Source organism: Diabrotica undecimpunctata, chromosome 2 (assembly GCF_040954645.1).
Source record: "Diabrotica undecimpunctata isolate CICGRU chromosome 2, icDiaUnde3, whole genome shotgun sequence".
In the NCBI taxonomy this organism is placed as follows: domain Eukaryota; kingdom Metazoa; phylum Arthropoda; class Insecta; order Coleoptera; family Chrysomelidae; genus Diabrotica; species Diabrotica undecimpunctata.
The window spans coordinates 111,224,921-111,237,472 of record NC_092804.1 but is presented as its reverse complement, the minus strand read 5'-3'; the positions used below and the strand labels follow the sequence as shown (position 1 = coordinate 111,237,472).

At 33.0% G+C, this 12,552-nt stretch overlaps 2 protein-coding genes across 3 annotated transcripts in view; one reads left to right on the top strand and one right to left on the bottom strand.

The window, feature by feature from the left end:
• LOC140434779 (cyclic GMP-AMP synthase-like receptor) overlaps positions 1-12,552 on the bottom strand; it is a 168,029-nt gene that overhangs the window by 115,259 nt on the left and 40,218 nt on the right. The gene's annotated exons all lie outside the window — the stretch shown is intronic.
• Positions 1-12,552, top strand: part of LOC140434777 (uncharacterized) — a 104,564-nt gene that overhangs the window by 62,028 nt on the left and 29,984 nt on the right. For both annotated transcript variants that reach the window (XM_072523280.1, XM_072523281.1), the window contains exon 3: positions 2,771-2,993. In XM_072523280.1, the coding sequence (XP_072379381.1) occupies positions 2,771-2,993 (223 nt within the window). The remainder of the gene's footprint in view (positions 1-2,770; positions 2,994-12,552) is intronic.

The window sequence follows — 12,552 nt, the reverse complement described above, 5'->3', positions numbered from 1 at the left end:
TGATGAAAGAGGAAATCTGGAGCACATAGAACTTACGTCAGAAGAAATAGGTCAATATATTACAAAAGAAGAAATCTTACATCATTAAAAACAATGAAGAGTGGGAGAAGCCCTGGATCTAAAAATTCTAGATGAGAAGCCTGAACTATAAATTGAACCAAATTTATAGTTCAGGCGTATTACCCACAGAGTGGTTAACGTCGATTTTATTTGTCTCCCCAAAAAGAAAAACGCAAGAGAATGCAGCGATTACCGCACCATTAGCTTGTTGTCTCATGTGCTAAAGTTACTACTAAAAGTCATCCATAACCGAATATATCACAAACTGGACATAGACGTTAATGATATACAATTTGGTTTTCGCAAATGCCTAGGAACGCGTGAAGCTCTTTTTTCACTTAATATACTGATACAAAGATGCCTGGACGTCAATCAAGATATATATGCATGTTTTATTGATTATAATAAAGCATTCGATAAAGTACGACATGAACAATTAATGAATGTCCTAAAATCAAAGAAGATTGACTACAACGACCTCAGGATCATATCAAATTTATACTATAAACAGCGAACAAATGTAAGTGTTAATGAACAGCTGTCAGAAGAAATTGAAATTGTCTCCAATTCTTTTTAGTGCCTACTCCAAAGAGATCCTGAAAAAAGCTCTTGAGGGTGAAACAGCTGGAATATAGGTAAATGGAGTTCCCATTAACAACATTAGATATGCGGACTACACTGTGATCTTAGCCGAAAATATTGAAGATCTTCAGAGACTGGTGACCAGAATAGCGGAGTATGGAAAAGAGTACGGTCTAACAATGAACGTAAAGAAGACGAAATTTATGAGAATATCGAAAACTCAAAGAAATAATAAACGGAACCAACGTTGAACAAGTTGACAAATATGCATATCTGGGAACAATGATTAATTCCACAAATGATTACAGTCAGGAGATCAAAATCAGAATAGAAAAGGCTAGAGCAAATTTCAACAAAATGAGAAGAGTTCTATGTACAAGGGACTTAAAATTGGAACTAAGAGTTAGGTTGGTGAGGTGCTATGTTTTTTCGACTTTGTTTTATGAAATGGAATCTTGTACCTTGAATGCGACATCAATGAAAAACTGGAATCATTCGAGCTGTGGATGTACAGAAGAATTCTGAAAATATCGTGGACAGAACACGTCACAAAGAGGTTATTAATAAAGAAATAGAAATTTAAATACAATTAAAACAAGAAAATTGGAATATCTCGGACATATTAGACGTGGAGAGAAATACACCTTGCTCCAACTGATTATGCAGGGAAAGATCCAAGGAAAGAGAAGCATAGAGAGGCGTAGAATGTCATGGCTGCGCAACCTGAGAGAGTGGTACGGATGTACATCAAATGAGCTTTTCAGAGCAGCCGTCTCAAAAATCCGAATAGCTATGATGATTGCCGACCTCCGCCGCTTAGATGACACTTGAAGAAGATAAAAAAATTAAAAGAAAAAATCCCAGTGGTTGACTGTACACCATATATATATATATATATATATATATATATATATATATATATATATATATATATATATATATATATATATATATATATATATATATATATATATATATATATATATATATATATTATTTTTTATACAAAAGAACCAAAAATTTCAGAACGTTTTTAACCATCATCAGTGAAAATCTAAAAATAAATATTTCTACACTAAAATAATTAATACAAAGAGGTAAAATTTTACTGTTAAACTAAAAATGTGGTAAACACTTACATCTTAAAAAGTAGTGGAACAGAAAAGTAGTAGCCAATAATACAAAATGTTATAACATCGACCTCGTGTCACATTTTTAAAATTTAAATATTTTTAACATGTAATCTAAGGATAATTAGACCTTGCTATGTAGCTAGTTTTAACTACTTTTTAAGGTGTAAGTTACCACAATTTCATTGTAACAGGCAAAACTTTACCTCTTTGTATTGTAGCACTTCAATTTCCTTAATTTTAAAACTTTTATCAAATTTTTTATTATGTAATGGTTTTTACCATTTTTTTAATGTTGTAAAATAGGTGAAAACTCGGCCTAATGAAACGATACTCAAAGTTTGGAGAGAGTATCTATCGTAAACTTTTTTGCTGACGGTTACTCTAACTATTATGTATGTTCCGCAGAAGGTCGAGTCCAATAAAATTTACCTATTTATTTGAAAAAACTAATTTATTTGTTTTAATCAAACATACCATATTATAATATATGTAATTTCTAAATTATGCAGCACCTTCTATCTGTGAGTAATTTTCAAATAATTAAGGGAAAAACCTAGTCGGAAAAAAAGTCAAAGTATCGAATTGTGATAGGTTTTTAACCCTTCATCTTGGATTTGGTAATATCTGGGTTCTTTTCATTTATATCCTTTAAAAACTAAATTATGGGATCAACCACTGTTCTCGACATCCGAACCCATGTTTTAAAACGCATAATTTGCGCATAACACGTTTCCGCAAAAAATATTGTGTGAATAAACATATGCGAAGAACTGCCCTGTATAACTGTATCAATATTCAGTAATATGCATAGACTTACACCCATTTGCAATATGTATATCCAATCTATAAATTCGTGACTAAAAAAACTAGCAAACATCGATAAACTCAATTTATGGCTTTATTGCTAGAAAGATTGACAATCATTAATCACGAAATGCCGCGTCTCTGTAAAGCGCCATCTGCAAATCAAATTATTACTGTTTCTCTTTTTTTAGTATCGTTCCAACAGTCCAGTATACATGCCATCAGGAGTTTTTCGGCAAGTTTTCCGGCAAGAAGAGTTTCAGTTACGGCTGCAATGATGTTGAATAACAGTTTAAATTCGTCCGCCAAAGTACAAGAAAAGCGAAGTACCAATTCTAATACGCCTGACGATGATGAAAGAGTGCCAAAACGACGTCTTGTTAGGAGCAACACGGAAGATACAAAATCTACCAGGTAGGTCATTGTTTCTATTTTAAATTATGTATTTGTTAACACTTCGTTATACCATGTAGTTAAGTAGCTAGTTGTTACTTGTTCGAATATATTATTGTTTATCTATTCTTAGTCATATGTCTATCTGGTAGGTGGTCTTCTACGACTGCGTCTATCTTTTTCTGTTATAACTCTAGAATCTGTTTTGTCCATCTGTTATCATTTGGTCTTATAACGTGTCCTGCCACAGTTTGTAAAACCTACAACATTATAATACGTTCTATAATGTCTTCTACGCCAATAATTCATCGTATCTCATCATATGTTGTATTCTGTCTCTCAAAGTTATTCAAAGCTTACAATTTTACGGTTTGCAAAATTTATAATTTTTAATTTAAATAATAAGGTTATGCATAATTTTTATACTAATGCTTTAGTCGATATTAGCTTTTCAGTTACATAGGCAAGTACTAGAAGTACGCATTGATTAAACGCTTTCCTTTTTAGGCCTAGGCTAGCCCTCCACTTGCAATTTGTAGTCGCGCGATTGTTTAGGGTGGCCGCACACAGAAAGAGCAAAACTGTTAGTCAAAAACGTTTTTGACTAAACGAGTCTGATGCTGATGTTTCCATATAAATGAAATGAGCTGACGCACACTGGTTAGTCGTGTGTCTAAAGCATGTTTAGGCTCATTTAGTTTCAGTCAGTCTGTTTGATGTTGATTACCGGATCGTCGTTTTGTGTCGAAACATTTTAATGTAATCAGGCGCAACGTGTTTTTGGAATTCCCTTTTTGAAACCGCTCGAGTAGTCAACAAGAAGCACATGTGGAAACAGCGATATTTTGCTTGTTTATATTGTGTGTATCATAGAAGTGGACGCAGAAAAATTAATTGTACTGATTGAGGCCAGATTCTTTTCTCATTTATAGGATGCACCCAAAATTGTCTTTTATTTTGCGTTTTTTTGTCCTGTAGGAGGAACCACTGCCAGAAAACTAGTGCAATTTCGTCGTTATCTGTCGACATCTTTAATAATAAAACTGACTGCAGTATGGTTTTTGTAAACATTTTGTTTCTCTTGAAAACAAAATGTTTCTTGTGGAAACAAAAACGTTTTCGTTTCAAACAAAAACGTTTTTGACTAAAACAGTTTTGCTCTTTCTGTGTGCGGCCACCCTTAGACACAAAGATTGATACTCCAGTAGAAAACGCCACTGAACCCTTAAAAATCATACGAACAACTTGAATTTTGCCGAAAATGTCAATTTCATGAAGCTAAAAAAGGTGCAAAAAAGTTTACTACTTTTACTCCCGAGCTTTTCCCCAAAAACCCCCACGGAGAGGGGGGAAAACGGAAAAAAATCGATTTACCAATAATCTGTACGCCATAAAAAATATGTTTTAAATAAAAAATGCAGCTAGGATAATTTTAAACAAAAACGTTTATTAGCATTATTGCGTAGAATGAACCGTTCTCTCAGAAACAACGATTGAAGCGAATTTTGATTCGAGTATCCTATCGACAAAAATCAAGATAGGTTTTAAAGTTAAATAGTGCAACTTTCGTATGCAATTTTTGTATTTTGCCGCAAATGAAATAAGTTTTTATAAAGGTGTTAAATAAATAAACGTGGCAAGATTTTTGCCATTTTTTATTATTCCCATGAGATCAATACAATGTACCCCTTCTATTAACCGGTCGCTATGGAGTTTCCATAACTAGAAGCTAATCTTCAAAACCTATAGCATGAAATTTTAGTTTTGAGTTTTGGCAAGAAATGTGAGGCATTTTAAATATGCTTAAAAAACGCTGAATTTAATCTTTTACATAACAAACGATCTAAAATTGGTCAATGACGTAATAAATTTTATTGATCTCACGAGAATCGTAAAAAATGGTAAAATCGCGCAAAGTTTATATACTGAACAGCATTATAGAAACTGACTTCATTTGCGACAAAATACAAACATTGCATACAAAAGCTATACTCTTCACCTTTAAAACGCATTTTGATTTTTGTCGATAGGACACTCTGATCAAAAGACATCGATTTTTTACCGTCTAATTGATACAAATTTTATTTAACATTGATTTCGCGCGCGGAACTGACATTCAAAATCGCCGGTCACTTCAAGCATTGTTTCTGAGAGAACGGTCCGTTCTACGCAAAAAGTGCTAATAAACATTTTTATTCAAAATTATCTCAGCTACATTTTTTATTTGAAATGTTTTTCCTACGGCGTACAGATTCTTGGTAAATCGATTTTCTTCTTTTTTCCTTTTCACCTTTCCCCGTGGGGGGTTTTAGGGGAAAGCCCGGGGGTAAAAGTAGTAAACTTTTTTGGACTGGACTATGAACACATTGTTTCAATAACAAGTCAATCCATTTGCGACTAAATAATCACAGCAATTAAGAAAACGGAACCTGTCTTATTTTTACCGCGATAGTCGCCTACCACAATTAATCATACGGACAAGCATAGATACGCATCTACTTACGATTTTTTAGTCGCGATTCTGAGGCCAGCTAACCCTGGTGTGTCTTCGAGACACCCTCTAGATTTTCTACGATAGCGTTTTTTTTTTTGTTGCCGCGACTAAAAATCGCAAGTGGGTGCCAAGCCTTATTGGGATATTTTATGTGAATACGGCTATTAGATTACTATACGCTGCACATCCTAAACCTATTTTCTTTCGGCGGTACACACTTGATTGTATCTAGTTATTTTTATGATCCATGTAAATTATTTGTCTACTGGTTCTATATATGCGTGTTTTCAAACTTTTAATTTTCAAACCTTTAATTTTCCACTCTAACATTTGAAATGCTTAAAATTTGAGATTTAGAATAGTCAGGGTTGTCGTATATAGCTCTTACCTATAATATCCCATGCCTAATGATGTATAGCACTTAATTAAAATACCTTAAATTTAAAAATTAATGCATTATGCTATACAGGATAGCCGAACGAAAACGAAACAGAGGCACTATCAGAAACTATGACAACATTTTTGAAAAACCTAGCTGCAGATCAATTTTTGATTAAAGGGGAACACATTTTCCCGGTATTTTTCATTATTTTACTTTTACCCCAAAGCCAGTCTAATTATCATTCCAACATTTTTAATAGCAATGGGACTGAAATAAGATATCGTTTGAAAGCCCATGCAATTCTCTACACATTATTCTTTAAATTATTAAATTCGGTCTAATACTTTATCTTATTATCTTTATTTAAAAATACTTTTAAAATTTAAATTGTATTTACCTTTTTAACATGTTGTATATCGACGATATACAACGTGTGATAATTCTGCGCTGTAATACCATATGTATCACCGGTGATCAACTTTCTTGGCTTATTTCTGGACAATGTGTATCCCCCGTGATACCATGCAGAGTATTGTTTAATGACCATTAATATTGTTGGTATATAAAATCGGACAAAGTATGCAAGTTGAATGTAAGTGAACCTAATAGCATGTTGGTCAAGTGGGCATCACGGGTGATTCATCTTAGTCAAGTTACAAACGTAAGAAGAAAATAGCAAGATCTGACGGAAAAAGTTTATATTATTAAAACAATTAGGCATTGTTTGATGAATATTTTTTTATAAAACATTACAGAAAAAAAGGCACATTTTAACAGATAAAAATCTTATCTTAGTGTCTTTTTTGAAATCAAATAGTAGAAACCAGTTAAGCCTTTTTTGCAGCTACTTTAGACTTTTGTTAATTTCGTACTCTTTCTGATACCTGAATACCTCTCTTAAATCAGCTATTTGAATTGTGTTATTACTTGATGTTTGGTATAAGATGAGGGCATTAATTACTGACGTTCCAAACAGATACTCAATTGCAACCTTATGGTACCATCGCAAACATCGACGAATAACAGTAAAATAGGAAGCCATTTGATCAGATCAACGTAACGTAATCAGTAGGTGGGTTTGAGATTTGATGAGGACAGGGCTACTGTTTCGAAATGTTTCATGTAGATATCAGCTATTACAGGAGAGAGGGGGGATCCCATTGGGGCACCTTTGATTTGACGATAGAAATGATTTTGAAATGAAAAATATGTATTAGACATGCAGTGTTTAATAAGAGATAATGTGTCTGTATGACTTCTTTTATACTACCAGTATTCGCGGGAACGGTATGCGCTGACGTGGTCTGAGGTGACGTGGTCTGGGATGACGTGGCCTGAATGGTGTCGGTTGGTGTGAGGGGTCGCTGAAGTAGCGGTCGCCATGTTGCCGGCAGTCGTTTAGCGTCATCGCGCGTACTGAAACTGTTGGGCCGTTTTTCAATTTCGATGGCTTCACGAATGATTCTCGATTTTAAGGAGCGGATGGAAGCGATGGTCTTTGCTTTTTCGAAATCTATTTTGTGGTCTGTCTGAATATGATGTTGGGCTAAGGCTAAAGTAGTATCGGAATGTTTGACTGATAGAGAACGTTCGTAAATACGGTTGTGGATTCGCCGGATTGTCTGTCTTATGTATGAACGTTGGCAACTGGAACAAGGTATTTCATAAACACCATGGTCTTCATTGGGGATTTGGTCTTTTACGGATATGATCTGTCCAATCTCGTCAGTGTGAGGGAAGTAGGCATCTATATATATATATATATATATATATATATATATATATATATATATATATATATATATATATATATATATATATATATAGGGTATATTAAAAAAACGATGTTGTCAGATCAGCACCAGATTAGACTTTTAAATTTACTTGGATTATATGCAAAAAGTTTAATTTAATGACTGAAGATGCCAATTAATTGGATTTTTGAAAATTTATTACCATGGTTTATTCCATGCCAAAAAGGGTAGAGATATCATTTCCTTGAATTTTATGAACAATAAATATGCTGATATGAGTGCGCAGCAATTTAATGAATGACATCAAAATAATCACGCCAGTAGGAAGTATATTTTGCATTTAGTAAAAAAAATCAGGAAGCTGGGAATGGACGTAATTAAAAACCAGAAACTGAAGGACAAAACTATTTTTTTACCTGGCAATTTGATATGTGAAATGTATTTACAATTAATGAAAGACGTAATTAATCTTACTTTGACTAATATTATTTAAAATGATCAACAATATGATGAAGATCACTTGACTTTTTAATAGGACGGTGATCCCCTGCATTATGCTTTACTTGTTCAACAATATTTGGATTAAAATTTTCCACGATATTGGATTGGGAGGAGAGGCAGCATCGAATGGCCTCCTCGGTCATCAGATTTGTCTCCCCTGGATTTTTAAGTGGAAACACCTAAAAAGAAGTAAAATCTGTAGAACACCATCCGTACCTTTAGAAGATTTACGTCAACGAATGCCTACGAATCACTTCGCAAATACTTAGGAATTACTTTTTGAACAAACCCTTATCACTGTGTGGACGACGGAGGCCATCAATTTCGCCATTTGGTTAACTAAGAAATAAGTAACCAATTAAAAAATATTAATTTTAAAACGTATTTTTTTATTAAATCAAATAAAATACTGACCCAAAATTTAAACATTTAAAGATTAGCGTATAGGGAATTGCAAGTATTTTTAAACAATATCTTATTTGACCCCCATCGCCATTAAAAACTGTTGGCGTGATTCTTACCCTGGCTTAGGAGTAAAAGTAAAATAATAGAAAATACCGGAAAAATGTGTCCCCCTTTAATCAAAAAATGACCTGTCACTGAGTTCAAAAATGTTGCCGTAGTTCCTGCTAATGTCTTTGTTTCATTTTCGTCCGGTCACTCTGTATATAACGTTGGAATATCAATAGTCTATTCTGCCATCTCTTAGAATTATCTATTCTATAGTTTCGAAACTTTTTTTTAAAATGGACAAATATTTAAAATATGAGAAGATGGTCCTTGTGAGTTTTATTTATTTTCTTGAAAGCATGGTATATAGAATGTCCTCTAAGTTGATTCATATTTTTTTTGTTTTTTAGGTTCTGTTCGATATATCGCGAATGTACCGCGAAAAATTTGTACGCCGTAAATCTATTTAAAAAAATGTAGCTGAGATAATTTTGAACAAAAATGTTTATTGGCACTTTTTGTGTAGAATGAACCGTTCTCTCATAAACAACGCTTGAGCAACCGTCGATTTTAACTGCCAGTTACAAGGGTGAAACCAATGTTCAATAAAATTTGTATCAGCTTGGCGGTAAAAATTCGTTATCTTATGATCCAAGTGTCCTATCGACAAAAATCGAGATCCGTTTCAAAGGTAAAGATTGCAGCTTTTGTCTTCAGTTTAAGTATTTTGCCGAAAATAAACTCAGTTTTTATAAAGGTGTTAAACAAATAAACATTTGCAATTTTTTACGATTCTAGTGAGATTAATAAAATTTATCACTTTCATTAACCATTCGTAGTAAAATTTCCATTTTTAGACATCAATCTTTAAAACGTATGACATGAAATTTTAATTTTGAGTTGTGGCAAAAAATATGAGGCATTTGAAATAAAAATAAAAAACGCAGAATTAAATGTTTTACATCACACGTCACGGAAAATGCATCCAAGAAGATTGTGTTGGGTGTAGTTTATAGCAGAAGTTTGGTTCTTTTAAAAAATGGACTAGTGTAATAAAAAAAAAGTTTTAAACGTTTTACATAGTTCGTTATGTGAAAGTTTAAATCCAGCGTTTTTAAGCATATTTTAAATGCCTCACATTTGTTGCCAAAACTCAAAACTAAAATTTCATGTTTAAGTTTTAAGGCTAGGCTCTAGTAATCTAAACTTCATAGTGGCCAGTCAATGAAAGGGATATATTGCATTGATTTCATGAGAATCTTTATTTATTAAAAAGCTGAACTCTTTACCTTTAAAATGCATTTTGATTTTTGTCGATAGGTTACTTGAATCAAAAGATATTCAATTTTTACCGTCGACCTAGTACAAATTTTATTGAACATTTGATTTCGCGCGTAACTGACATTCAAAATCGACGGTCGCTTGAAGCGTTGTTTGTGAGAAAACGGTTTATTTAACACAAAAAGTGATAATATCGATTTTTGTTTAAAATTATCTCAGCTACATTTTTTACTTAAAACATTTTTATAGGACGTACAGATTACTGGTAAACCGGTTTTTTGCGTTTTTACTCCTCTACTAGGGGGGTTTTAGGGGGAAGCCCGAGGGTAAAAGTGGTAAACTATTTGCATTTTTTTTTGGAGTCCCAAAATTAATATTTTTTGGCAATATTCAGCTTGTTCGTATGATTTTTACAGGTTCAGTGGCATTTTCGTCTCTTACGACTGGAGTATTGGTATAGCTTGGAGTTATAAAAGAATTTTTGACATTATTTTGAATTTCTGCATTTTATAAATAGTATATAAATGATAGTTTTTACATAAAATAGGGTTGTTGTTATTATTATTATTATTAAGGAATAAAACAAACGACTTAACTCATCAATAAATTAAAGCAAGAATTGTAACCAAATTAAAAGATAACTGGGCACTATCAGAGGTAGCAAAACATTTTAACATAAGCAGAACCACAGTTTTTCTATTAATAAAAAATATAGGGAACAAGAAACTCTCGAAAGAAAGCGAGGATCTGGAAGAACAAAACTATACCAAATTTGGGTATGTAAAAATAACATTAATATTTTGTAATATCTCCATTAGCATTGATAACAGCTTGTAGTCTTCGGTCCATCTGCGTGAAAGTAACTATGAAATTGTCTTCTTCAGAGAGCTCTTCCCAAACCTGTTGTATACCGTGGCACAGCTCTTCGGCATTTTGTGGTATAAAATTACGCCGATACAACCGTTTTATAATAACCCTCCACACATTCTCGATTCAGTTTAAATCTGGACTGTAGCTGGGCCGTGGTAAGGTTTTGATGTTGTTATTCTGGAGCCACTGGTTTATTATATTTGCAGTGTGAACAGGACAATTATCTTGGAGGATAAAATTATTTTCTGGATACAAGTGTTCTACACTGGAAAACATGATGTTTTTTAAAATACTCAGATAGGTCTGCCCAACAGACCTGCCATCAATATGCCATACCATTCCCATTCCTCTAGATGAAATCCATCCCCATACATTGGCGCTAAAATGACCAGCTGCTTGATATCTATCAACTATTAGAGGATTAAATATATTATTATCTGATCTATACACCCCAATTGTGCCCTTTTTAGAAGATTGAAAAATTTTCTCATCTGTAAATATTACCCTGTCCTAAAAATCTTGATTTTGTAGCTGATGGTTTAAAGCAAATATGTCTTGATTCCTTCTGTTGCGGTGTAAGAGCTTGTTTTTTTTTTGCTGCAGTTCGGTACCTAAGACGCGATGCTTTAATTCTGCGCAAAGTGTTGTCTTTCTTCCCAGAAACTGTGACATAATTCTTGCAGTTTTCGCATCTCCAAAAGCGCACTATTTTCATGAGCGGTAGATATTTTTGGTCTTCCAGAACCTTGCTTTCTTTCGAGAGTTAGTTGTTCTCTCCATCTTTTATTAATATTAAAAACTACTGTTCTGCTTTCGTTAAAATGGTTCGCTACGGTAGATGGTAACCAAACATCTTCTAATATCGTTACAATTCTTGCTTTTAGTTCTTTGTTAGCATGTGGAGCCATTTTTTGAGGTTGAACAGAATAAGTTATCAGATAAATTTTAAGATTTGGTAGTGGCAATGACAGTATGTAAATAATAAGTATTTATCCTTCAAAATATACTCAATTTTTTACAAAATATGCTTTAAGAGTCATATCAGTTTTTTTAGGAACCAGCTGTACATAAATTACCAATAAGTCAATACAAAAAGATAGTTTTCTTCTATTGTATGTTTAAAGTACCTACATACAAAAACAATATTTTACCATACATGGATTTCGTCAAAAACCAAATACTTAGATTATATTCTTGTCACTAAACGATGGAGAAGCTCAGTAGTCAATGTGAAGACAAAACTACAGAATTGCAGACTGTGGTTCCGACTACAAAATGTTACAAGCAGAATTATGCATACAAGCTACATAGTAAGACTGAAAGCTACATAGAATCATGTTTAATGATTACATCACTAACCTTCTGGCTCAAGATTTTAGTGTTACGACCACTTACATAACTGACACTGATGGCTTTACGTATTCTCCGAAGCACGGCAGCGATTCAGTTAAATTAGCAATTGAAAAATTTCTTGATGAGCCAGTACTAAAGCCACTTAGTAACCAAATATTAGTACTGCGATAACCTTTCTACGGCAATTGCTTTGTATTTTATTTCAATTTTTAGGAAATGTTCGCATTACTGTGTTTCTTCTCAATATTAATCTTTTAATTTTTATAGCTCTTGGCATATTTTTCATTATTTTTATCTGCGCTTATAGCTAAATTATTTTTATAAATGAAGCTGCTTACCTTCAAGGTTATCAAGTTTTTTTTATTTTCAATTATTGTGCTGATATAATGATGTTTCATATAATTAAATCTACAAAAGCCAAATTCACTATACGTATATTTCATTGTATTTATAAATTGAATGAGTATAATAGGCCCAAATACCAAAGCTCCCATC